At 44.8% G+C, this 27,142-nt stretch overlaps 1 protein-coding gene across 18 annotated transcripts in view; it reads right to left on the bottom strand.

The window, feature by feature from the left end:
- Nucleotides 1-27,142, bottom strand: part of TEAD1 (TEA domain transcription factor 1) — a 271,877-nt gene that overhangs the window by 60,741 nt on the left and 183,994 nt on the right. For 7 of the 18 annotated variants that reach the window (XM_036325426.1, XM_036325438.1, XM_036325440.1 and 4 more), the window contains 8 exons: nt 23,722-23,786; nt 21,261-21,323; nt 21,109-21,171; nt 8,099-8,110; nt 7,167-7,301; nt 5,780-5,826; nt 4,456-4,517; nt 3,428-3,552 (listed from right to left, as the gene is read on the bottom strand). In XM_036325426.1, coding sequence (XP_036181319.1) covers nt 3,428-3,552; nt 4,456-4,517; nt 5,780-5,826; nt 7,167-7,301; nt 8,099-8,110; nt 21,109-21,171; nt 21,261-21,323; nt 23,722-23,786 — 572 coding nt within the window. The remainder of the gene's footprint in view (nt 1-3,427; nt 3,553-4,455; nt 4,518-5,779; nt 5,827-7,166; nt 7,302-8,098; nt 8,111-21,108; nt 21,172-21,260; nt 21,324-23,721; nt 23,787-27,142) is intronic. The other 11 variants (XM_036325431.1, XM_036325439.1, XM_036325433.1 and 8 more) reach the window with 7 other exon arrangements.

The following is a 27,142-nucleotide window of genomic DNA, read 5'->3' as shown; positions in this document are numbered from 1 at the left end:
CTACTAACCACTTCTAATATAGTCTTAATTTCTTAGATCTTCCTTTCTTAACCCTCTGTTGTTTTTCTCTTAGTTTCTAGTGGAGCCAAAGGTGACAGAGGGACTGACTTGCTGGTTCTCCACCAATATAAACAACCAACTTGAGGAAACGCTGCCATCTGGTTGATGCTTGATGCAGAGCCAGCAGGGGGCGCACATCCCACAGATTATTCTTCCTTTAGTTTATTAGAGTCTAGCCAGCTATAGCCTATAAAACAGGCCACAGGTACACATGGAACATACACTCTTTGGTTACAATCTCAGGATGTGGAATCAGCAGGCCTGGATCTGAATCCCATTTCCAATGTCAGCTAGCTGCCTAACATTGGGAAGGCCACGTCACAGGATTAAGTAAGATAATGCACAGTGTTGGCTATGTCCACAGATGGTACTACTGCTGGTACTACTACGAGTGCTGCCAACGCTAAGGGTGGCAGAGTCATGAAGAAGTCTTCAGTGGTGGCAATGAAGACAATGTGTTAGAATGAAGAGTGAATTTCCAGAGCAGTGGTAACTAAGGGAGGCCACCTTGGACTGGGGCAAACTAGGCTCTCCTTTTGGCTTTCTTGCTCATGCCTTATCTACTGCTGGAAAATAGTACAGCGCAAGGTTCAAACCTGGCCACAGCCACTGACTATCTGAAGACAGCAATCTTTCCAAACCTCTCCTACAGAATGGAACAGAATTACCTACCTCACTGGGCTATGATGAGGATAGAAGAAATCACTAATGAAAAACAGTTAGCACTGCACCCAGCGCATTGATTTATTTATTGGCTTTTTGCCAGCACTATCTATAACCCCATGATTCCAATGAGCCTAAGCCATTATGGAGAAGCAGGGAGAAATGTGTGCATGCCTACATGGAAACAAAGATCTCCAAACACAGAGTTAAATCTGTTTGGGGACCTTTAATTATTTGTCACCTTGTTGGCTTCCTTATCAAATTAACGTGCTTAATATTTGTTGTTAAAGTTTTAAGCAGAGTATATCCACATTCATTTAAATGTCCCAGATGAATTATTTTAGGTGACTTTATATTTTCCTATAGTTGGAACCTTTCACATGCTACAAGTTTTTCAGTGTGACCTTGGTCCTGAAGTGCCATTACATGTTCACTGTAACAGCACCTCATGTTTGCAAAATAAAGTACATATTATACAATCTGAAAAGCTAATGCCTGAGGCATCATCAAAGTGCTGTAAATAATTTTGTTAATTCTCCCCCATTTCAATTCCTCAATCACCTTTTTCTCCTAGGGTTCCCTGCTTCCTCTAGCATAAGAACTCTCTTTCCGGACCCTCACATCTCCACTAAAATCAAATACATGTACTAGTCGCAACCTGCCGTGAATTCATTTATATACATTAAACTCATTGGCAAAATCAGGGTTCATAACACAGAATGTTAGAAGCAACATTAACAAGTGAGACTGATGTTACAATTTAGTAAAATAATTTCAGAATAGTGATGCAGTTTTGGTTGGCATTATCTGATAGACATAACTTAAAACCATAATGTAACAAGCCAAAAGCATCAACATATGACATTTTCTGAAATTATACCTTTTTATTCTAAAGAGCAAGTAATTTTCACCTGTGCAGAAGGATCACCATTCCACATAAGCACTTAGCATCGCCTCCCATTCTGTGTGAGTGTGTGTGTGTATGTGTGTGTGTGAGTGTGCGTGCACTTGTTGGGGTGGTTACTGTTGTCTCTACCTAGGAGGGAGGCTCCACTAGAATAAGGGCTGTTTCCTTTGCTGTTGAATCCCTAACACCTAAATCAGGGGCTGGCATGTAGTGTTTAAAAAGTATTTGTTGACTGAATTCCAATTTCTCTCAGTCCCCATCTTGGGTCCCCTAAAATATAATTACTTTTCCAAGAGGCCCAGGAATGTTGACTTGCACTGGGCCTTCCGTTTGTTTCAGGACCGTTAAAGTCATGAATTAGAGTCGAAGCTACAAAGCCAAACCTTTTCATTCATCAGGGAAAAGACAATCAGGGAAAGGCCATTGCCATCACCCTTCCTGTAAAACCACTCAGCTACGAAAAAAATGATCTAGTTGGCTTTCTCTTCCCTGTTTTCAATAACCTTATTTTCCTATACCTGCCTTAATAGGCCCAATGACCTACTTACATCGCCTTCATTTTCCCCTAATTTTGGAGCAGGCTCTATTTTTCTCCCAGCTGCCAGAGTTCACAACTCATAGACAGAAATGTCAGTGGCTGCACGGCGTTCCCGAGCCTCTGCTGTGGTGATGGCTGGTGGATGCCTCTGCCCAGGGCGTCCCCCCATCCTGTCACCAGAGGCTTTCCACCAAGCTCAAGTGCAAATCCTCCCAGGAGAGGTCACCCGTGAGTGTTCAGTATCTGAGTTATTCACAACAGATGGTGAAATCACTCGTGACACTTTTTCTGGTAACAGAACGACAGCAAGGTGGCAGACACACGGAAAGCATGGCTTTCAGCGGCCCTGGAGATCAGCAAGGTGGGTGCGATAGGGAGCACAGGAAGGGGTTGGTGAAGATTCCCAAAGACAAACTCACGATTTCTCCAGGGTTTGCCTTGGACTCGCCCACATGCAGATGCAGTGCTCATCCTCACAGCCAAGGAGTGGGAGTGAGACCAGGGCCTTGGGCTTCCTGGGGGCAGGCACACATATGTATGGGAAATGATGGACCTGGCAGGGAGGGATGGCAGCACTCGAAGGGGGGGGGGGCAGGGGAACATTGAATAGAGGCCAGATGCCAACTTTCTTGGTATTTATGATATTACAATGCATTCTATGTCCAATTGCTAAAGTACCATCTTGTTACTTCTCCTTAAGAAGATAACAACCTGCTATTGTGAGAAAACATAGCTGCTATCTTGGAAAGGCAGTGTAGAATCCTGGCTAAATGTTTAGGCTTGAGTTTGAAAAACATAAGTTTGAATCTCTAATCCATCAACTATTAACAGTGTGACTTCAGGGAAATTGCTTAACTTCTGTTTCGTCATCTCTCAGACAGTACCTACCCTTATAAGGTTTTGATGAGGGTAAAATGCAATTGTATATATAAACAGCTTTGCTTAATACCAGTCATGTGGCAAGGCTCAATAAAGGTTAAATTTTACCAAATGCAAGAGCCTATTAAGGCCCTTCCCTTCAGCGCCAGTGTTCCCTGAAGTGTCAGGTCCAACGTATCCGCAAACGTTTAGCTCTAAATTCAACACAGTTGTCAATGGAAATACCTTTTACTTAAATGAAAAGCTGGTTGGCTATTCCTTCAGGTCCACATCCACTCGGGTTATCTGTCAGGCAGGAGGGCAGGGGAAAGGATGGTGAAGGGGAATGGAAATGGACAGCAAATGCTGGATTTGAGGCACACCTCTCTGAGCACACTCACCGAGTCTGGGTCTCGCTGTGGTTCGAGGAAAGCGGAGAATTCCACCAGGCGAAGTTTGGTTGTGCCAATAGAGCGACCCTGCCAGGCAGGGACCGAGGGAGCTGGGGCTGATGCAGGCTCAAACCCTGAAAGACCAATCGTCACCTTTAATGCTGGCCATTTGCCTCCCCTTGGGCTGCAGGCCAATACGGGCGCAGGGCCCTACAAACAGATGACCCAGGAAGAAAGGCCGGCTACAACAGTGTCATGTGAGGTAGGGGTGAGACTCTGGCCAAGGACCCTGAGGCAGTGTCCTGATAAAGCGTGTGGCTCCCCGTAGTCACGCTATGGGCTGTGGCCTGAGGACACCTACTCCTGGACAAAGGGGCTGAGCTGGGGGCCAGGGCAAGACGGAATGAATGCTCACAAAGATCTCCTGTGAGTTTGGCACATGCCAGACACTTCTTGTGTTTCTCCGCCTCCTTTCTTAAGCCTGCAGCCACCGGCAGTATGGAATATTCCCTCAGAGTGCTCCGTGGTGTTGGAGCAGAGGGCATAAGCCGGGGGTCTGTAGAGGAGAGCGGCTCCACCGCTCATTCCACATGCATGTGTGTGTAGGGGGAGCAGATACAAGTTTTCTAGTGTGGCCTTCCATGGCAGCTCTCTTTGGAAAAAAGGGTACTAGGAATTGAAACCTACTTATCTAGGAAAGGGTGAATGAACCCCATCTGCCTTTAGGACCTAGATTGCCCAATTCGGCCTGTTAATGATGGGGAAGGAACCACAGTAACTTCCCCTTCCAAGGATGACCAGGGTGCTCAGTGAAAGTGATCAGGCTTCCTGTTTCCTTAAAAAAATGCATCTGAAGAGCTCTCATGAGGTAACTGAGAGGAATCGCGGACCTGGAAAGGGACCCCCTGTAACCCTCCTAAGATCCAGGCGAACCCCGGCCTTAAACATGTGGGTGCAGAGAGGGTAGCCATGGCTCTGCAAGTCAGAGGGGACATGCAGCTGTGGAACAAAGTGAGACGGAGCCCTCGGAGACTCACCTGGAATGGGGGCTGTGACCGCTGGCTGGATGGGGTAGGCCTGCTGCACGAAGGGCTTGACACTGGGGACAGAAGGATGGAGAGTTAGAAATGGCGCCTGTCACAGTGGCTACACCTCAGTCCTGGCCTCGGCCTCCCAGGCTAGGGACCCGGCCTGGGCTTCTCCCCAGTGTTAGGTTCCCTGCCTGTAAGTGGGGCACAGCCAGGCAGAGCTCCACCAAGACTGAGAGGGTTACTCCCGACGATTGAGGGGCCAACAGGCTCCTGGGGACCCACCACCAGCTTCACACCAGTTCAGTGGGAGGAGCTGGACATCTGCCTCTGCACATCTCATCCCTCCAGAGACCGAGGTTCGTGGTCACCAATCCCAGGCCTGGCTTGGGAATGCTCGCCTTCTCTAGGCCAAATAGCTCAAGTTCCTTCGAGAATATACGAGCTGGTTTACTGAGCCTGCTACCCTGGCCCTCAAAGCATCATTGGGATTTTCTATTAGCTGCCATGCCACAGGGAAAGCCAGGGCAGAATGGGCTGTGGAATCACCCCACTGCCCTCCCTCGGGCAGGCACTTTCTCAGGATGACCCTAGGCCAGTGATGGCGAACCTATATCAGGGGTGACACGCGAACTCATTTTTTTGACTGATTTTTCTTTGTTAAATGGCATTTAAATATATAAATATCAAAAATATAAGTCTTTGTTTTACTATGGTTGCAAATATCAAAAAATTTCTATATGTGACACGGCACCAGAGTTAAGTTAGGGTTTTTCAAAATGCTGACACGCGGAGCTCAAAAGGTTCGCCATCACTGCCTTAGGCTTTGCCCTTGAGAGGCAGGAAGGGATTGGAATCCTCTTCCTGTTTTGAGCTACATGACCACTAAACTTAAGGTGCAAGTGAGGTATTTACATGTCTCCAGGACCTGAGCAGCCTCTTTCCTATTGGCTTCAGCAGGTAACAATCAGGGATGATGTAGGTGATCTCAGATTAAATCTCCTTTCCCCGCCCCTCCAAGCTCCTAGGCAGTTTGGCCCCAGGAAAACACTATCCAGGTTGGGCAGTGCCTAGGCCAGCCGTGGGCAAACTACGGCCCACAGGCTGGATCCGGCCCGTTTGAAATGAATAAAACTAAAAAAAAAAAAGACTGTACCCTTTTATGTAATGATGTTTACTTTGAATTTATATTAGTTCACACAAACACTCCATCCATGCTTTTGTTCCGGCCCTCCGGTCCAGTTTAAGAACCCATTGTGGCCCTCGAGTCAAAAAGTTTGCCCACCCCTGGCCTAGGCCCTTATAGTCAATATTGGCCCCTCCTCAGACTTACTCTTGCGAGGATCCTGGCTGCCCTGTTTGTATCATTCCCGGCCAGAACTGGAAGGCAAAATGCAAGAGGCTTCAGGATTATGAGTTCACTTCAAAGCACAGTTCAGGATGCGTGTGCATTGCAACCCCTGCTAAAGATGGTGGGTTCAGATCACCCGCCAGGTGCAATGACCCTCCCTAAATGCAGGTGTGGTCACTGCTGGGCAGAAAACCGCCACCTATGTCCTTGGCCTAGCAACCCAAGGCTCCTTTAGCTCCTCTTCCAGATAATCCCCTCTGGCAGGGACAGGCAGCAACACCTGGCAGCGATCTGAGTCTACTGCAGGGCATTCACAAATATTTTCATCTGACTGCTCTACCCCTGCACCCACCCACCCTTCTCTTCCCTCTGCATTTTGAATGCTCCCTGTGTAACATGCTGCTGCCTCAGCTCACAGCACCGAAGGCCCAGCCAGGAAGAGGACAAAGCTCAAAACAAGAGGCCAGCCAGGAGCTCCAAACAGCAGTGCAGACACCTCCTTTGCTGTGAGTTTTCCTGGGGCTTTTGGTACCTGCTGACTCCCTGCCGGAGGCAGCACTATGTAAAAGAAGTCAGAGAGCCCTGGGTTTGAGTCCTGACACCATTATCCATGTAATTATGACCACGTTCCCAAACCCTTGTTTTGTTTCTAAGTAACCTCAGTTTTTTCATCTGTAAAATGGCAATAACAATAAGAGCCATTAAGGATTATAATGAAGATTAAATGGGACCGTGACATTTAGTGTCTCAGCCCTTGGTAGGTACAAAATGAAAATGTTAACAGAATTCATTGTTCCTTTAGGGCAGTGGTTCTCAACCTTCTGGCCCTTGAAATACAGTTCCTCATGTTGTGACCCAACCATAAAATTATTTTCGTTGCTACCTCATAACTGTAATTTTGCTACTGTTATGTATTGTAATGTAAATATCTGATATGCAGTATGGTCTTAGGTGACCCCAGTGAAAGGGTCGTTCAACCCCCAAAGGGGTGGCGACCCACAGGTTGAGAACCGCTGCTTTAGGGCCTAGCTGCCATAAAGGTGACCCTGAGGACACAGGAACAGAGACCAGGGACTAGAAAAAAGAGCAAAAGAGGCAGATCACAGCCCAGGAGGGCACAGGAAAAGTGATACTTGATTCTATGTCTTCAGGGACGAAGGCTCCCTCCACTCCCCCATCTCTCTCTCTCTCACTCCCTGGCTCCCTCCCTTTCTTTCTTTCGCCTTTTTGCACCGATCATCAGTTCCCCACAAGGTGGTTCTCTCACACCTGACCAAATCATAACAAGTGCCAGGTGGTCAGTTTCATGTTGGCCCATGATGACCCAATGCCTCCAGGGCCATCGTTTCTGGATGCAGCTGTGACTCACCCCCGGCGCCCCTGGGAAGGTAGGGCGTGGAATCCCAGGCAGCCCCAGCTTGTTGTGAATGGCAGTGGCCGAGACGATCTGGGCTGAGGACATGGCGGCCATGTGCTGAAGGGCCTTATCCTTGGCAGTCTGATCCTTGAAGGTGACAGTGACACACAGACTTAATACGTAACGCATGGCTACCAGGCAGCTCACACAGGCACAGCCATGAGCACATGGACTAAAATACAGAGCCACAAAAGAGGCCGGGAAAGCAAACATGCACGGATAAATAAACACAGCCAGAAGGCCAAAACACACGGAGCCTACTGCTACTCAGAGCATTTACTGAGAACACCCAGTGGCAAGGTTTAAAAAATAAATTTTTTTGTTAATCTGTTTTCCAACAGAATGGGAAGCCTCTGAGAAGAGTGAACACTGTATTTATTTTTCCAGCTTCCAAAGGGAGACTTCTCCAATTACTTAACACACTCAAGGAAAAAAGGGCCCTGCTCTCAAGATAGGGGAGGAGGGTGGATCTGGGATAGGGCCATCCAGAGCGTCAGGAGGCCCTGCCTGTGTGTGCTATCAAGGGGCCACAGTGCCAGGAGCTGCTGGAGTCATGCGAGGCCTGGTAGCCCTGGCAGACGCCTGGTCGGGGAGGCTCAGAAGCAGTGGGGCGGGGTGGGGGTGGGGGTAGGATGGGTAGGGTGGTGACTGATGGGCCAAGCAGCATGCTGGCGGGGCGCATGCTCTCTCAGGTATCCCACTGCGAGAAGACTACATGGGTTCCATCTGTAGCCAAGGACACAGGGGATGCTATCAGGTAAGTACTTTCTCCTTTTCCTAAGTGGGTCTTCTCTAGGAAAGCCAAGGCTGATAACACAAAGCTAGCCAAAAAGTCTGCCAAGCACAGCTAAAATACAGAATACTCAACTGGTGAAAATACTTACCATGCTTGTCACCTGGATACAACAATAAACAATTGTTAAAAAGAATGCGTACAAAGGCAGGGTTATTTTTCTTCTTCAGTTAAAAAATATAAATGTATATAAACACACAAACCTGGGTTATAATAAAATGGGTAGGAATGTGGGTTGTTTTTTTCTTCACATTTTTGGAGGAATGTATGACTCACATAACTATCTAGAAGGTCAATTACCAACAACTACAACAATGAAAAAGTACCCCCCATTCCTCTGAGCTGGTTCTGTGGCTCCCCCAACAAAGATGGGAGAAATGGCCACAGCCCTGGTGGGGGACAGGCCCCAGGGATGCAGGCAGGGCTTCATGCTGGGTACACATGTCAAGGTCCCTGGTTGCTAGCAGGAAGTCTATAAATCTATCTGGCCCCAGAATCCATGAAAGTGGGAACAAAATGATGACATCAAAATAAAAAGATCGCCCTCCGCAGCTGCCATTCAGAGTTCAGACAGGGAATGAAGGCCAAGGCAAGCTTCGGGTAAGACAGAGTACCAGCAGAGAGGTGGCTGCACTGTTCACAGATTCACCCAAAGGTGGTGAATAAACATACTGAGGTGCCAAAGGCAAGGCCAAAAGAAGTAAAAAAATAAAAATAAAAGCCTATAAGATAATTTCTAGGGGCTTCTAAGAAAGACCAATTAGGTGTCCCCCAAGTCAGACAGACACAACTTTGCCCCATAACTGCCAGGAATATGAGTTTTCAAAGTTTATATTAACCCTTGAAAAAGAGCCTAACACTTGCATAAATTTTTATAATATTTTATCTGTTTCTTTGGCTTTCAACTGAAAAAATAATGAGGCTCATGGGACGGCTCTTTGGGGATGCACTCAGTCATTATAAGCATCTGTATGGTCATGTGCTGCAGCTGAATAACACATGAGGACTCTGCAAGCTTGCAGGGTTACTGGTCCCCAATGGAAGGACCATGGCGACTAGAGTGAGGCTTTTGCCACTCTGGTCAGGTGTCATTCTTCTTCAGATTGTACCTACATTTATCTGCTGATTGCCCTAACCTAAAGCTATTCCTCTGATAACTTCTTAAAATCTGAAACGTTTCAGATACTAAGATGTCTGAAAAAAGACAAATCTTGAAGTCTGTGGAATTTTATGATAAACTGACTGGCTGTGTACAAATGCCCCAAAGCCAAACTGAGCCTCACACCTCACACACACACACACTGATCTCAGCCCCAGGCAATCTACTCTTAGCTGACCCCGGTGGCTCACCTGCTACCTGCCCCATTACCCTCAGAGGGCGATCCGTGGGTAACAAACAGAAAACATGGCTTTAGTCATGCTTACTCTCTCCTCGTCAAGAATACAAACTCACTGGTTTCTCTTTGGGACAATTTGGACTCCAGTCCCCATGCCACTTATCCCTAATGAGAGGTTATAAACGCCCTCAAGGTGATTTGTGAAACTGAAGCAATGGCATAGGTATGCCCACAGGTGCCTTCCCCAACAGGGAACATGCCTTAGCTTCCCCAGGGCTCAGGCCAGGGTTTCTGGGAAAATGGCAGCCCAGACTTCCTGCTTGTCTAGCTGACGCAAATTCAGGAAAAACTACAAAAGAGCCGTGGGCTTGGGTCTATTCCAAAAGTACATCACAGGGCTCTCTCCGACCTGAGTGTTCTGTTTATGGAATGCTGATGACAGGAGCTATTCTGCTCGCCCCAACACAGAGCGCGTTTGTGCACAGTTGGGTAGAGTGACTCACCCACTGAAAGCCCAGGTCCAAGTGGAAGTGAGCTCCCTACATCTCCATAGCCCACTCTTAATTTTAGTCGAGTTTGCTAGGCTGATTAAAAAGTTCCTCAAAATGTTCATGAGGAAAGTTTGATACTTCTTATTTAACAGGGAAATCAGGAAAGGAGAAATGTCACCAGCTTTGCTGTTTATGTCACAGCTTCAGAACATGGTCTTTTTCTTTAGGTAAATAAAGTGGGACTGTCTTATTACCCAGCATGCCATGAGGTACCTGAATGAAACAAAAGTTCCAAAGCAGGAGAGCAAATTCAAATGCTTCCATCACACCAAGTTGATCTGTGCCAGGAAAAGGCATCCTGGCCGAGGAGTCGGGGACCTGGCTCTCTATCTGCCTCTGCCTCATGTTAATGGGGTGCATTACCTTGGGCAAGTCACTTAATACTCTCCCCTTGTCTACAAAATAAAGATTTAAACTTTATTCTCTCAAGTCCTTCTGGTAAAGTTGAAGTTGTGAGTGTGAGTTCCATCATAAGCAAATACACTTTAATGTCTATAACCAAAAAACTGCTAGTGAAACGACAGCCGAATGTTAAAATTTGGGCAGGGCTTGGCCGCCTATCCTAATAGAGAGAAAGCCAAGTGTGGAGAGGAAATTGTATCTCAAGTAGAGGTTATTTCTGCACTTGACCTACCTACTTGAGAATAGGCAATTTTCTGCAAATGGACTACAATGTCTACACCAGTGATTTCCTACCTTTTGTAGTGGAAACGCTCTGATTACTCATTTAATTTCATAACATCTCTCCTTTATAGATGATATACATTTAAAAATTAAAAGAATGAAATTTTTTTTGTTGTTTAAAATCTAAAGTAACCCTGCAGATAATAAGTTCCACCAGGGAAAATCAGAACTGAGAGCCTGGCTGCAAACCCACTTATCCTGAAATGGGAGGAAGGAAGGATGCCAAGTGAAGAGATTTCCATGGAGGGATCTGTAAATTGTCATTTTCGGCCGAGAGATACAGGCCTGGCTTTGAAGAAATGATAACTGTAAGTGTCAGGCCTGAGTAAATTGCTTCTCTGTGTCACTCTAGTCTAATATCCTGGACTTTTAAACATTCTACTCTATCCTTACTACTCATCTCCCTAGATTATAGGGGGGGAGGGTATGTTGCTAATCTACTCAAATACTGGAGCTTCAGTAAAATCAAAAATATATGCTACCTTTGTACACCATATTAATTTTATTCTAAAATGTTTTCACACCAATAGTTCTGGGACATGGATGAGATTTACAACAGATGAGCACACTGCTGTATCTTGAAAAACTGATACAGTTTTAAGTCAATACTGAGTTATCATCTATGATGTCTGAGGTTACAGGAAACACTCATTGAGTGTGGATGTACATAGGAGCATGCATGAACAAGACAAATGTGTCCTAGGAAAAAGCTTGGACAACTTCATACTGACACCTTATTACTGATTTTAAGTCCATCTATCCCTAAGATGACAAAGAAAGGGGCCACAGAAAGCTGAGTATTGGGGGAATAAGAAAAGGTAACTCTTCCTTTCCAACTGAACCCTAAGTCAAGCCTGTGACCTGGACTGTGGGAAATGTTTATGAAGCAGGCAACATGGGTCTAAGACTGTTGATGGATTGCTAGGATCGAATGGCCCATCTGACCTGAGAATGAGGGCAGGCAAAGCACTCTAACTTGGGGTGCATGTCTCAGGACCCACTCCTCTCTCCTCCCTGCCCAACTTCTGGCACCCCACGGTATCAATGGCCTCACTACCCCAGCCACATGGAGTCTGGCAGGATGTGCCACTCAGAAACTCCTCAGCCCAAGCTTTTCACATCCTTATTGTTACTAAGTAAACAGACTTTCATATTTCATGAAGCAGAGCAAGGCTGCTGCTACAATTGGGTTCGGCTGACTGCCTCCTTCTAATGGTTGAAAGTACGAAAATGTCTACATGTAATATACATGATGGGAAGGCAGCTGCATCACAGATGCACATATCGGAGTGGTGTGCTCCCAAAAATCAAGGACGTTTTATGAACTGGTTTCTGGATAGTTTCTTTCTAGCATTTTCCTTTTAATCAGTTCCTTTCTCCTTTGCTTCTCCAGCTTCTTATTTTTCTGGGGAATCAATTATCTCATAATTCATAGGCATTAACCATAAACAAACAAAGATAAAGTACAAAGGTCACAGGCTTGCATGTACAATTTTATAGCTGTCATATATGGAATTTTAATGAACAGCCTTCTAGGCCAATATATTCCAAACACTTTATTCAGGGCCCATCATTTCAGAATTTAAGGACTCCAATCTAATTTATCCACATGGAAGTCTACCATTTTAACAGGAAAAATGCATACAGTTAAAGAAAAGACCATGGATTCAAAAACTCTTGATAGCTATTAAATGTTTTCCTCCAAATATACTTTTCCCAGCAATATAAAAATATAGTGCAAGAGAGGAAAGACAGCAATTTGCTTGCAAAATCACTTTTGCAGAAAAAGATAAAACACAGAATACTTCCCTAAAAGTAATTTTGCAGATGCTGTTTCTAATCTTGCACTCTGTGAATTCGCATGACTTCTGCAATTATTAGCAGTAGCCCCTGAGCAGATAAACATCACAAAACTCTCTGAGAGTTCTGGAGAAAGGATGAAGGGCACTTGAATGCTCCCAGCCATGATCTCCAATTTGCTTATTATTAGAGGAAGCAGGAGTAAATACAAAAGGGGCTATTTCGGTCAGGCAACGGCCAATGCCGAGGAGAGAAGGCACATTCACACCCCTCCTGACTTCCCATGTAATGAGGAGCAATTAATTCATCTTATTGTGCTTCCAAATGCCAAAGACTCCATTCACATCAAAGAAAAATGTGTCAAGGCTTTGACTATTGTTCATTTTTAAATGCACTGAGCTATATTTAGTATTTTATAATTGTCAATAGTGTTTCCTTTCATTCTGATATGGAGCTCAGCAGCATTATGGATTGTAGATGAGGATCCAGGTGATTTGTAGGTATGCCTGATGGTTCTCCCCCAGGAAGCCTGGGATTTAGATCAGTTAATGCCAGGTCTGGGTGTGGAGAAAAGGCACCCTTCTGACATTAGCCCCCTTTCCCTTCAGAGGTGACAGCAAGAGGCCGGGGGTAAATCTTCCTTGAAAAGCCAGAGGAACCTAAGCAGGCAGCTAGCTCAAGTTTAGCTCCAGACTGAGTACCAACTCCCAACACTCTCACCTTTTCTGTTTAATTCAAACATCCAGACACAATGAAAAAAGACTCAGTTGAGGGGAGACAGTGCAAAAGCACCTCAAGACAAGGGAAAGGACCCTCACCCTTGACTAGCTCTCTCTGGGGAGGCACCATGATATCAATCAAAGAGCTTGGTCTTTGGTGCCAGACAGCCCTGGAATCAGATTCAGATTTGTGACCCTGGGCAAGTCATTTAGGCATTCGGAGCCTCTGCTTCCCCCTTTCTAAGGTGAGAGTAACAGCACCCATTGTCAGGACTGCATCAAACACTGCACAGTGCTAGCAGCCTTGCCATTCAGTGAACTTGGAATCCATGGGGCCCACGTGATCAGCCATCCAGGCTTGATCCTGCTCCAGATCTGCAACGCTTAGGAGTCCTAACCCTCATGACATAATCTTGGGGCCCACTGCTATTCTAGGGCATTGTCTACACTGGAGGCCAATTAACAATGGGATTTCTCTCGGAAGGGACAGGAATGTAGAATGAGGCTGTTTCTGTCATCCTTAAAAAGAAAATCCAGACCTGGCTCAGTTCACACGGAAAGATAAATGTGTTCAGTCCTCTTTTACGCTACGCTCTGCATCACCACATGGCTGACGGGAGGTTCTAATTCCATCACACCCAAGCATGAGAAATTAACTGTCTCCAATCTTTGTCTTAACTAGGTTAAGTTAAAAACAAGGTAATGAAAATATCGTTGAGGAGACAGGGGACAATGTCATGAATGCAAAAGAACACCCAGAAGATTGGGAGATGCCAGGAAAGGCAATGTATCATTTCCCAAATCCTGTGACAAGGCCAAGCATCTTGGTGCTGGCACTGAGACAAAGGACATGGCTGTTCCAGGCTTCCTTTGCCTTGTGCGCTGCGAACGGCCGCCTCCTGATGGAGCAGAGCGGCTCAGAGGGCCATGGGGCGCTCCAGCGGGTGAAGTGAGGTGTGTCTTCCCTGTGGCCTGGATGGAATCAGTGGTGGTACAACCAGGATGCAGCAGTGTGGACTGCAGCAATGTGTCAGCGAAGTTCTTGAACTCCCCAAGAGAATTAAATCAACAATTTTGAACTTTAAGCTTTGTGCTTATTGGAAGGAACGGCAGATTGGGAAGAATGGCCTGTTCAGAAATCAAATCACAAAGGCCACCAGGGTGAGAATGAAGAAAATGGCCTCAGGGAGCACACGTAGCTCATAAATTAGTCACCAACGACTGGACACAATCACAGAAACTTGGCTCTTTTTTTTTTTTTTTTTTTTTTTTTTACTGCACTGGGATGATGCAATGCCAGCCAGGACAGGCTTTTCTTTAATACACATCCGGAGCTTGACACGAATACATCAACTGCCTAAGATGTATTCCTGCTAAGGTTAGGGCAGAGTGAAGACTTCTCATCATCTTACTACTCATCAAAACACACTCCAGAACAGAAATGGCCTGGTCCAGCTTTACAGGAAGGTGACAATGGTCCACAATGTGGTGGTCTGCAGAGCTTGGCAGTGGCTCCCACAAGCCTCTGAAGCCAGCAAACAAAGGACTGCTTTTCTGCGGCTATTGGGGAAAGGTCTCTGGGCAGGGCCTGGACGACATCAGGAAAATCGAACTCTAGAGAGACTCAGAGCAGGAAACTCTTAAGTAGGAACTCTGAGTAGGAAAGAAAAGACTGCTTAATGCATGGAGAATATTTTCGTGTTCTTTCTACATGCTGGGATAATAAATCCCTGGAGCTTAAAAACATAGGTAATGATCTTTTGATACATTAATGGTGAGTGGAATAATTCAAGGTAGAGAATAATTTCTAAGTTTCAGGCCTGTCCTCCGACCATGTAAGTCTCCCAGACAGGCTGCTGCCAATCACTGCTCAACTGAAGTGGGGCTAAACTAGGGGAGAGGCGGATATGCTGGCAATAAATGAAACTGGTGTGGGTGCAGCTGGTGACAGAAGGTCCAAGAGTGAGCTCTCAGTCATCATCCTTGGAGCTCCTACATGCAGGCTCCACAGACTGGTAAGCCACCTGCACAATGTGACTGCATGGGTCCATCTCCTCCTTTACAACTGGAACCAGGCCCAGCTACAAAGCTGTGGGTCACCTAGAACCCACCGAACGCCCGAAGAGTGGTGGGTCAAAAGGTTTTTGTCTGGGCAGGGGCCAAACATATGCTACTCCCATCCCTGAGAAATGGCTCCCTTCATGATAAGCTCTCTTTGTGAGCAGCAGTTAGCACTCTGACTTGTTTTTTAAAAAATTTAAAAATTAAAATGAATCTGAAAGTGTATGTTTAATGTCCAAAACTCTGGCACTCTGGTCATCAACGCCTTGCATTTCTTTATCCGCGTTAGCTGGCTCTTGCGTCTCAGTGGCACTCTGCTGACCCCTTCGCCCCTTTTCCCTACTGCCCAGGCCCTCTGCTCCTAGCTCGTCGTCTCCTCACATCACTCCCTGACCACGTCACTATTCCCTGGACTGTCTTGCCCTTGCATCTCTCCCTTACGGTTGTGTCTGTGTCTAAGGCGATGCCAAATTGTCAGCCAAGTCTACCTTGGTTTAGGGTGCTATAAATTGTAGAGAAAAAAATCTCATGTTGGTGCCAATGGCTTCAGCCCAAATTCATAGTAGATAGTGGGTAACAATCTAGATTAGTTTTAGGACAGGTGCAAAGAAGAAGAGACCGTTTTCATTAGATTTGATTTTTCTCAGGAAAATAAATGGCAAGGAAAAGACACGACTGGTGGAGGAATGGGGGTGGAGGGAGATTGAGATCCGTTGGGAAATGAGGGCGGGGTAAAGGGAATTAGAAAACATAAGAACAATTTTTTGCCATTTGATTTCACTTAAAAAGAAGTTTTGAAAATATGTCAAAATGAAAATGATCATTTCCAATGGTACAAGCATGAATGTTTAATATGGCCTCCTCCGCACTTCTTAACTTTTTGTTACATTTTAAATTTAGCAGTAACAAAAACTTCATGGTTAATTTTGATGCACACCTTCAGTATCTTGCCATGATTTTAAGAGAACCCAATCTTTAATAACCTAAGTTTCAAATGCTGCTATTGAACAGGTGCAGTGTACCCTTTCCAACTTAATAAGGATAGAACTCTTAAAAAGAATTTATTCTACAGTGAGGAAGAAAATGTACACAGCAGTCTGAGTGGACTGGAATGGGGAGCCAGCCAAGGGGGATAAGGACCGATGAGTGCCCTTAGGCCCCAGGGGTGTGTGTGTGTGGTGGGCCCTGGTCCATGCATCTCTCTCACTCAGTCGTTACAGCAACCCCTAAATTAGTAAATATCACCTCCCCCCCCCCGCCTGCTCCCCATGGCCCACAGATGAACTTCACTTTCCATGGGGTGATTCCAGGAATGTTAGGCTCCTCGGGTGGCATTTCCAATCCATTGCCTCCAACCAGATGGTGTTCCTCATGGTTCCCAAACACCCCCATATCTCAGTGGAAGTTCTGCCCTCCTCTTTGCTAAGTTCTAAGGGTATCTTTCACGAGGCTTTCTTTAATCTCCCACACCCTCAGGATTAACCACCTGCTCACTATGCAGTCTTTGGACAACCCTTAAATTTCTCCTGCAGAGCCCACCTATCCCCAGCTGAGGATAATCTATTGGGAATCTTGTCTTCTCCCCAAAAATAACAGAAAAGTTTAGTGTTCCTCAAGAACAGAGACTTTGCTTATAATTTTCTGTGCCCAACTTCTATTAAGGCAGTGGTTCTCAACCTTCTGGCCCTTGAAATACAGTTCCTCATGTTGTGACCCAACCATAAAATTATTTTCGTTGCTACTTCATAACTGTAATGTTGCTACTGTTATGAATCGTAATGTAAATATCTGATATGCAGAATGGTCTTAGGCGACCCCTGTGAAAGGGTCGTTCGACCGCCAAAGGGGTCGCGACCCACAGGCTGAGAACCGCTGTTAAGCAGTCAAGAGCACACTGGGTGCTCAATGAGAAGTTGACTGGACTGAATTAAGTCATCACTTCTGTGCTTTTAAAGTTGGACTCGACACAGAATCTTAAACTTTTACTGTAACACATTTTGTTATAAAAACTGGAATTAAAGTCCACACACAAAAAGAGGGATGTGGCTCACAAACAAGCACTGTGGGAAGCAGTGCTGTTAGCCGCTGCTACGCTGACCTTTGGAACTCACTCAACAGACCTGCGTCGCGAGCATGACTCATCCATAACTGACATGAGAAAGACCACTCTCTTCTTGAGTGTTTTCTTTGGAGGAATATGGCAGAACAGACCATAGAACTAAAAACTTAAATGGGACATGTGAGCTTCTGTAAGGTTAGGAGGGAAAGCTGAGAGGCAGACATCTCTTCTTCCTTCTGCCTAAAGCACTGTGGTTTTTCGAACCTTATTCAATGAAACAGCCAAAGAAGCCATGGCTGAGAATGAGAGAGTCTGAGCTTCAATTAAAGCAGCCTTTATTCTTTTATATGTTGAAGGTTTCAAGTAAGATTTCAATCTGAAACATGAGTTTTGCTGCTTAAAAATGTCTGCAAAACCACTAGACTAAAAAAAAAAATTCTACTACACCCTTCCCTAGGAAGTGAAGAGAGCCTATAAGGTTAAGCGGGCTCACGGGGAAGCCATAGCTGGCAGTGGCCCCAGGTGAGAGCCAATCACTTATTCAAACTCCAAAGGAGGGCAGGGAAATGGAGTGTGGCTTCAGTCTCCACAGGAGGGCCACACGCCGTGGTCCACCCCAGAGAACAGAACTCCTTAGACTTCTGAGCACGTGGAGAATAATGAGCAGCCTGGCTGAGGCAGGAACTGCAAGGACAGGTCCTGAGATGGTCCGTCACCAGCCACCGTCTCCAGGAAGCCTTGCTACATCTTCTCAGGCAAAGCACAGCGTCTCTTGTAAGTCTGGATACTTTCTGCTACCCCAGCGCCTGCCCAGAAGCTATCTTTGTTGTTGGTGGGGATGACTTCAACTTTCAGTAGAGACTTTATCTCATTAGTTAGTGTGGGAGGCCAAGCAGATGTGGCTATAAGCCTGACCCCACAATGATCTCAGCAAGGATGCTCATCCCTGCCTCCCACAAATGTGTGTGACTCCCAAGCTGAATAAGCAAGTACAGATGAGCGGTGAGATCTACTCCTCCTACAAGGTCATAAGACCTGAGCCCATGTCCTGGGGATGACTGCTAGGGAGGCTAAGGAGGGCATCTTTCATATATAATGCCCCTGGGAGGTCAAAGCAGCCACATCTCTGCAGGCAGGTGACAACCTTATTCTCTTCAACTGTCCCAGTGCCCTCAGAGTGGTGACACAGCTGGTACCGCAGCTATGATCACATCACCCTGGGTTACTGACAATCACCACAGTGTCAATCACAAATTAAGTCCACATTTTGAGCAAGAGCTCAAAAAGTCATCTTCTAAAATGTGGGTGGTGCCCTAGCTGATTTGGCTCACTGGATAGAGCGTTGGCCTGGGGACTGAAGGTTCGATTCCGGTCAAGGGCATGTACCTTGGTTGCAGGCACATCCCCAGTAGGGGGTGTGCAGGAGGCAGCTGATCGATGCTTCTCTCTCATTGATGTTTCTAACTCTCTATCCCTCTCCCTTCCTCTCTGTAAAAAAAATAATAATAATAAAATATATTTAAAAAAATAAAATATGGGTGCTGAGGAAAGGCTGGTAGCAAGGGCTGCCTGCCTAGCTCCAAGGGATGGGAGGGTGACAGGTTATCTACAGTGTGTGCTGATGTGAAGCCTTCGATTTGAAAACATTCTCCCATCTCCAGGAGTAACAGCCTATCTGAAAGAGCAGTGGTGTAGGATTCAGAAAGATCTGAGTTCAGATCCTAACTCTGACATTTATTAGGCTTGGCTTTTGGCAAGTCAATTAAACTCCTGGAACCCTGGTCTCCTAAACACTCCTCAAATCCACATAATGGCTGGAACTTTCTGTGTAGTGCGGGTAAACGGGAGAGGCTCTGTGCCACACCGCCTCCTGCCTTTCAGCTCCCAAACAGCAGCGCGTCCTCCAGGCCACTCATCCCTGGGATTCCCTCTACATCTTATTTTGGCTCTTCCTGCTAACACTTATCCAGCAGTGCCCTAATTTCACATTCCCCTCTGCATGGCCCACTCTGTGAATAAGGGGTTGGCTGTTAGTTGCCCACCGTGATGAGCGCCATGCCTGGAACACAGAATTGGTATTAGCTGATGGGAAGAACAAAGGCCTCCATTTTTCTGAGAATAATGTGGTAGCGAGGAAGGAAAGAAACTACAGGAAGATGGAAGTGGTTCTTGAAGCTGAAATTTGGAGCCAGATGCTACCCGACTGCCTCTGTCTCTGCCTCCTGTGTCTGCCCCACAGGATGGGCCAGGGTTCTAAGTGGGGGACGCCTTTTTATTTTTATTTTTTAAGAACAAACACAAATACAACTGTATGTCTGTGTATATGATATGTATAAGGCAAGGGCAAAACTGTTTCCATTGAGGAAGATTCTTAAATCATCAAGTGAGAAAAGGAGTGCTTCCAGCACCCACGGGACCCCTTCTGAACAGCAGTGCGCCCTGCGTCACTTAACAGGGTTTTCAGTTTAGGGCTGTGTGCCCGGAGGGTCCATAGGAACCACACAGATAGCGTAGAAATAGAGCAATTTATAACATCTCAGATGGAAACACAACATTGATGTCGGTACACCTCTTTGTACACCATTAATCTGTTAGCACAGAGAAACTAGAAACAGTCAGAACTTGAGCAAATACTGAGGTAGTTACATCCACATAGAGAGGAATGCACCTTTGGTTAAAAAGCAGGATCTAAGAAGTTATCTTAGTCTTCCAACTGCTCAGCCAGTGCAGCTAAAAGCCAGCCACCATCAGCCACACGTGCGAGCGAGCCAGCATGCTGCCCACTGCAGAGGGCACACCGAATGCTCCTTCCTGGAAACCAGCGCTATTCCACAGCCAGACTTGTTTGCATAAAAAAAGTTGGAGGACTTTGGGAAGGGTCCCAGCGTTCACCACTCAGTGCTGTGAAATTACATGCTACTCTTTAGGTTCACAATGAAAACATGAATTTACTTAATGTGTGGAAAAAAACAGGACAGAACCAAAAATGGCATGTGGGAAAGGCAACAATATGAGCTACAAACTCATTTTTATTATAAAAATTTCTCCATATAAACTATAACCTCTGCATTTCTAAAATGGGATTGTGGGAGGTGGTGAACGTCACACATGCTTTACTGCAAATTTTGGAAGGGAGAACTTGTATTTAAAATATTGTCCATGATACCATTTTTGCTATGAAATATATTTTTAAGGGACGGAAACTGAGGCACATGTAAAAACATTTTACAGTAAACTCAATTATCAATGGAATTGCAAATACGGATTTGATAGGAGCGTTCCCATCTTTAAGATGTTTTTTTGTAAGGTCTCACCTTAAATTTCTTTTTTAACTTAGAAAACAATATTAAACATCGTGGAAGAAATCTAGCAGAAAATACTCTGTGCTGGAAGAACACATGAAAAAAGTTATATGGAAAGGTTATATTTTTTCTGAGTATTTTCAAAAATACATCAAAAGCACAAATTAATTCCTAAATATTTTATTAAAAGTAATTTCATGATGACCACCGTGGAAATGATTCTTGTTTATAATTTCCACACCAACTTTGTGTCCCTGGATTTTTTTTTTCCTTCTCCTAGCCCAGGGCTGCTTGGTGGATATTTGAAGGTTAAAAAAAAAAAAATCAGGTTTTTGTGCTGAAAAGTTATCAAGACCAGCTCTCTGCTGCATTTGCATTGTTATTAGGGACACACACGCGCACACATACTGGGCTTAATGTGAGGCTAGTTCAGAAACAGAGAGATTAGACACAAAGAAATGTAAACAGCTCTCACATGCGAGGAAACTAGGTTACGAGAATCCCAGCACCAGGCATTCACCAGTCACCATGGAAAACAGGAAGTGAGATGCATAGCAACCACAAGCCAAAAAGCAGGAAAGCGCATACCTTTAGCTTGGAATGAAAATCACGAGATTTCCTTCTGGCAAGAACCTGAATGTGACTAGACACCTGCAGGGTAGGGGAAGGGAGGAAAACAAAGGAAAAGCCTGTAACCATGGAGATGAAAAGCCCCCTACAACTGGGCAAGCCAGACGTACCTTAATGGCGGCTTGAATTTCTCGAACTTTCTTTCTTGCTAAGACCTGTATATGACTAGACACCTACATTGTTCGGGTTTATGAGGGGAAACAAAACAAAAAAAAAAAAAAAAAAACAAAAAACAAAAAAGGAAATCAAATATAAAATTGCTACTCCTTAGGAGGGTTTGGGGTGGGGTGGGGTAGGGGGGAGGTTATTTGCATCGCAACAAAGCTCTGCAGTTAGGAATACACAGTCCCAGCCAGACACCAAGCCCCCAGCGCTGCTCTCAGCTTTTCAGACTGGGTCATCACTGCAGTGACTTGATTCAGGAGGAAAGTTCAGGCTAATCCAGTGTTTTTCTCACCCGGGAGCAATCACGGACATGGGATGAGAGGGGGAGAGTGGGGTTGTTTTCGTTATAAAATTAAAAAGGTGGGGGTAGAGGTAAATGAAAATATTTATAGCTTCTCAGTATAGGGAGGGAAAATCCCTTTTTCTCAATTTAGAAGAGACGATCCATAAATTAGCACATTCTGCACAATCAAAAAGCTGAAGCTGTCGGTTGTATTCTGATCTCATTAAGAGCTCTGGATTCTGTAGCAAATGTTAAAATAATACTGACATGTAAATTAGATCTCAAAGTGAAATGGAAAGACCCAGTTAGCAGAGCATTTCCCCCCTTATAAATATCTTTAATCCTTCCACTCTTTTGGGTATTGACTGGGCGCCAAGTGGATTTGCATATTATTACAAAGCGCAAAGTGTGAATACAGCCAGCCAGCCACCCTGTTAAAAATCTGGGTTGAAAACCACACGGATTTGCTGAACAACAAATTCACATTGGAGAGGTATCACCAACTGCTGCCTCAAAACATCCCCAGGATGCCGGGGTGTGGAAACCAAGCCAAGCCTGGCTTCTGAGACACAATGATTCCACTGGGTAAACAAATTTGCATCTCTTTCAACGGGACTTGGTTATATTTAGAAGAGTCCCCCAGTGAAGGGGTTGGGCACATGACCAGAGCCCATGGACCAGCAGAGGGTCCAGGCCCAGCACGTCCGCATGCTGGGAATTAGATCTTATCTGTTTTTGTCTGTTTCAAAAAATTTAGAACCTCCAATGTAATAGTTCAGCGACTCAGACTATGAGACAATGACTTTATTTCAAACACTCTAGCAACTCTAAAAAAAACCCCAGAATTTATGATAATACAAGATCCTTTTATCTTTAACTTTATCTTTGTGTTTAAATTAATTTTTTTTGCAATTTTTGCCTTTAAAAAATTTTACAGAGAAGCAGGAACTCCCCCATCCTCCTCACACCTCCATCCGGCTCCTGCTTTTACTTGTTTCCAACCGAATTTTGGTCTGATGTGGTTCTCGGACTTGGACTTAATGAGGACCACTGCACACTGTCAGGAACACCCACAGAACAGACAATGTCCTGGGCCTGAGCACTGGCAGGAGGCCACTTCCCTCTGTGCTGACTCAGCAGCCAGGCTCCGGCTGGGGCACATGTAGCATTCCTGGGGAAAAGCTCTCCCCCATCATCAACACTCGTGAAAACAACTCGTCACTGAGCAGAGGACTGGAATCTGCTGCTCAAGCTTAATGAGACCACAGTTGAGCTTGCCTTCTGGTTTCATGGTAGTTTTTAAAATCTACAGATCCATCAGCATAAGTCAACATTAAAAAGTAAAAAATAAAATTTTTTTCTGTTAACAACTCACCCATGAGATGTTTGATTTTTTCCCGCCCCCTCCTTCCCCTTTCTTTCTTTTTGTTTTTGGTTAAACAGGAATTTCTCATCCATTCCAGTTTTGAACTGGGTCAGAGATTTGGGCTGCTTTACATCAGAAAAAAAAGAGAGCCAGAGCCCTGACAAAGGGCAGAGGAAATGCCTGACACTGCTCTGCACAAATACATTTACGTTGTAACTTCATTTCAGTCACAGCAGCTACTAACACAAAGCCATAGCTTAAGGAGCAACGGTTCCCTGGACGCACATCATTCAGTATCATATTCAGGCCAATACTCATGGCTGCTAGTGTTACTTTTTCATTGAAATGATGACTAATATTGTAGTTGTTCCAGGATTTTACAATGCACAAAAATCTCAAAATTTCATGGCCTGCAAGTATATTTGCACCTGCAGCATTTGTAGTGTTTGCAGATGCATAGTTTGGGAAAGAAATATAACTTTTAAAATACAGTGCAGGAGCAGTTTTATATACTGTCCTTAGTAAAACTTTCCCATATGTATAAAAAGGGCTCTTAAGACCACATAGTCAAGGGTCACTGAAATGATGAACAGTGAAAACTGAGCCAATTTAAAACACCAATTTAAACATCACTGACGTCCTTACAGGGAACTCAAAATGGGGGCTCCTAGGAGCCGAAGCACAGACAGCCACTGCAGCCAAAATGCCTCCTTGGGCCATTCGCTGACATGCACAATTTCCAGGTAGGTTATTTTACCTGTTTTCTGGTCCTCGTCTTCCCTGTCCTGAGTTTGATGTATCTGGCTATCAATTCATTCCTACCTGCAAGAAAGAAGAATTTACAATAAGGTGGATCACAAAATGTTTTAAAAAGCCTCTGAAAGCTAAGGATATAATTCAGAATCTGTTGCAGCTGTAAGTTTACTAATGCTAGGAAAATAAAACAGTGCCATTATTGTTTGCAAAAATACTTACTAGGAGAAAATAAGTCGAGGGACATTAATTCTGAATAACAATCGGCAATTGAGGATAGAAATTTGCTTTTTAAAAATGCACCTTTTTATTTCTTTGCATGCTTGCATCTAAATGGGTGGTCACTTGTACAAGCAACAAATATAAGCATTAGTGTGGGAATCCGCAAACCCCATCTGTTCTAGTCTTATTTTTCATATCCATTCCTCCTCACCCAGGTTTCTATTTGTAGTTACCTCTAGTTAAATTATAGCCACAAGAGAATGAGCTGCTGTGGCCACAGAAACCCTACAACGATAAGTTAATAGTATGAAAACAGACACCCCCTAAAAGTAGTCACTGTACTAGTAACTACACACAAGACTGTGTCTATGAAAAAGAGACTCAACCTCCTCAAGACTTTATAATCTCTTTTTTGGGGGTGGGGAGATGGGGGGAAGAAAATGTCTAAAAGTATACCCAAAGACTTTCCATCAGTACCCCGCCAGGAGAGAGAAGTTTCAAACAGATTACCTGACTTCAAAGAACTATGATATAACAGGAAAGTATAACCCCAAAGCTGAGTGGGGAAATGTAATACTACATGACATAAAAACCCACTCTTACATGACATGGGTTCAAACTGTAACTATAATCATAACTGTATAGCTGGTTGTATAATTTGTGCTTGCTGTCTTACTTCCCAGACATCCTCCCTGAAGAGAGCAAGAACTTGGTCTTACTCCCCAAGCTCTGTTCCCACTGAGAAAGAACAAACAAGGAAATAACACAGCTCTGCTGAAAGGCAGTGGCCATGTCCACCAGACCTCCCCTGGCAGAGTAAAAAATTGGCAGCGCTAATGAAGACCAATGCGAGTGTCCTTGTGGAAATCTTGTCTGAGAATTCTAAATACTGTCCCCCATCATTGTCTAGAACAGTGGTTCTCAACCTTCCTAATGCCGCAAGCCTTTAATACAGTTCCTCATGTTGTGGTGATCCCCAACCATTAAATTATTTTCGTTGATACTTCATAACTGTAATTTTGCTACTGTTATGAATCGTAATATAAATATCTGATATGCAGGATGTATTTTCATTGTTACAAATTGAACATAATTAAAGCATAGTGATTAATCACAAAAACAATATGTAATTAATTATATATGTGTTTTCCGATGGTCTTAGGCGACCCCTGTGAAAGGGTCGCTCGACCCCCAAAGGGGTCACGACCCACAGGTTGGCGAACCACAGGTTGAGAACCACTGGTCTAGAACATTCCTGTAAGCGCAGCTCTGTCCACCACCTGCTTGTGCTAGGACCGTGCAATGCACCGTCAGCCCTAGAAGACAAAGGAATCGTGGAGGTTTGGGGGGCAGGAAAGTGTCTCTGGGTCATCCACTCTCACTCTTAAAAGTTGAAGTCCTTATTAGCCAAAGCCAGCACTTCTAGAATTCAGGAAGTGGTCCATTTCATCTTAAAACTTTTAAGATTAAAAAGACCCTCCTTATTTGTGGCTTCTTGTAACTTTCTTCCTCAGGTTCTTCTCGTTCCTCTTCACAAGAATCAAGGCTAGTCACTGATGCACATGACTAAGTTTCAGATATTAATGACGGCTTTCAGGTCTGCCTGGAGTTGTGTCCAGGCCAAGCCTCCCCTGTTCCTTTGTTATCTGTGACAAGCTTTGCAGCACTCCCCCACACACACATCCTGTGACCATCCTTTGTCTATTTTCCTTGCAAAGCCTAAAGCCCAGAACTGCAGGGCTGCTCCTGCTGGGACAGCTCCACATCAGAGTGGGTGCATCACCTCACTCGTCCCAAATACTCTACCGGCTCATGCAGCACTGCCTCTGATTTGGGGGGACCACGATAAACTGCCAACTTGCATCAATTTGAACTCCAAGGTTCCTTTCATATGGGTTACCACCCTGTGTCCAGTCCTTTTAAGCATAGTTACAATTTTCAGATCCAAATACAGAACCTGAGATTTGTTCCTATTGCATTTCATCCCATTAGATTAAGCCTGCCATTCCAGCCTGTCAGGATCGTCTCAGATCCTGATTCTATAATGGAACTCACCCTTCAACTGTGGGGAAAGAACTTGGAAATTCAGTTTTGAGGATTGCTTCTCTAAGGATTCCCTTTCAAACTTTTGAGAACTACCAATATCTCCTTGTAGTGTCATCGGGTCTACTTCTCCATCTCTCCGATGGTTGTACAGATTTTGCAATTTGTCTCAAAGGCTCGCGGACAGCAGAGCCCAGCTAGGAGTGCCTAATTACCAGAAGCCAGACCTAAATGACAATGTCTGCGGACGAGCCAAGCATGCTCCAGCTCGGGGCCTCACTGTGCACCCTGTTCAGGGACAGGGTGCACAGTGAGGCCAGGACGTCTGAGTGGCCAGGACGAAATAAATCCAGGGCTCTGTTTTATATGTAATTTTATCTGAACCTTATCCAGATGGCAAAAATGTCTCCTGCCTCACACGAGCATATTCTCTGTGAAAGCAGACAGAATTACTTGTTACATGTGACACATCACCTATACAACTAACTTTTAATTTCTTATGGCACTTGGCTGAATGAATGAGGTCAATATCTAGGATGGCCACACTTGCATAGAATCTGGAGTCTACACAAATGGCATCCCTTGGAGTTAAACAATATCAACTCATATGTTGATTACAATATTTCTAAAAATTGGTGCTTCTCCAATAGGCACTCACTGGGTATCTACTGTGCAGAGCTCTATGCTACCGTCATCATTTCACTGAATGCTTGTTGTAACTCTCACATCCCTGTGCTTTACAAAATGACCCTTCAAAACTATGTGTTTCTTTTAGACCATATTTCAAGTCATAAAGAGAAATTAACTTGAGGTTCTTATGTGTCTCTTCTTGCCTCCTTAAGGAATATCATTGATTCAAATGTGCTTTTTCCTAGAGACTTTTATTTTTATAATTTTTAAAAATATATTTTTATTGATTTCAGAGAGGAAGGGAGAGGAAGAGAGAGAAGCAACAATGATGAGAGAGAATCATTGATTAGCTGGCTCCTGCATGCTCCCTACTGGGGATCAGGCCCACAACCCAGGCATGTGCCCTGACCCGGAATCAAATAGTGACCTCCTGGTTCATAGGTCAATGCTCAACCACTGAGTAACTCCAACTGGGCTATTTTTGCAATTTTAAAAATTCAAATTCAATTAACATGAAGTATCTACTGTGA

Source organism: Myotis myotis, unplaced genomic scaffold (assembly GCF_014108235.1).
Source record: "Myotis myotis isolate mMyoMyo1 unplaced genomic scaffold, mMyoMyo1.p scaffold_m19_p_10, whole genome shotgun sequence".
Taxonomy (NCBI): Eukaryota; Metazoa; Chordata; class Mammalia; order Chiroptera; family Vespertilionidae; genus Myotis; species Myotis myotis.
This window is presented reverse-complemented; position numbering and strand designations above follow the sequence as displayed.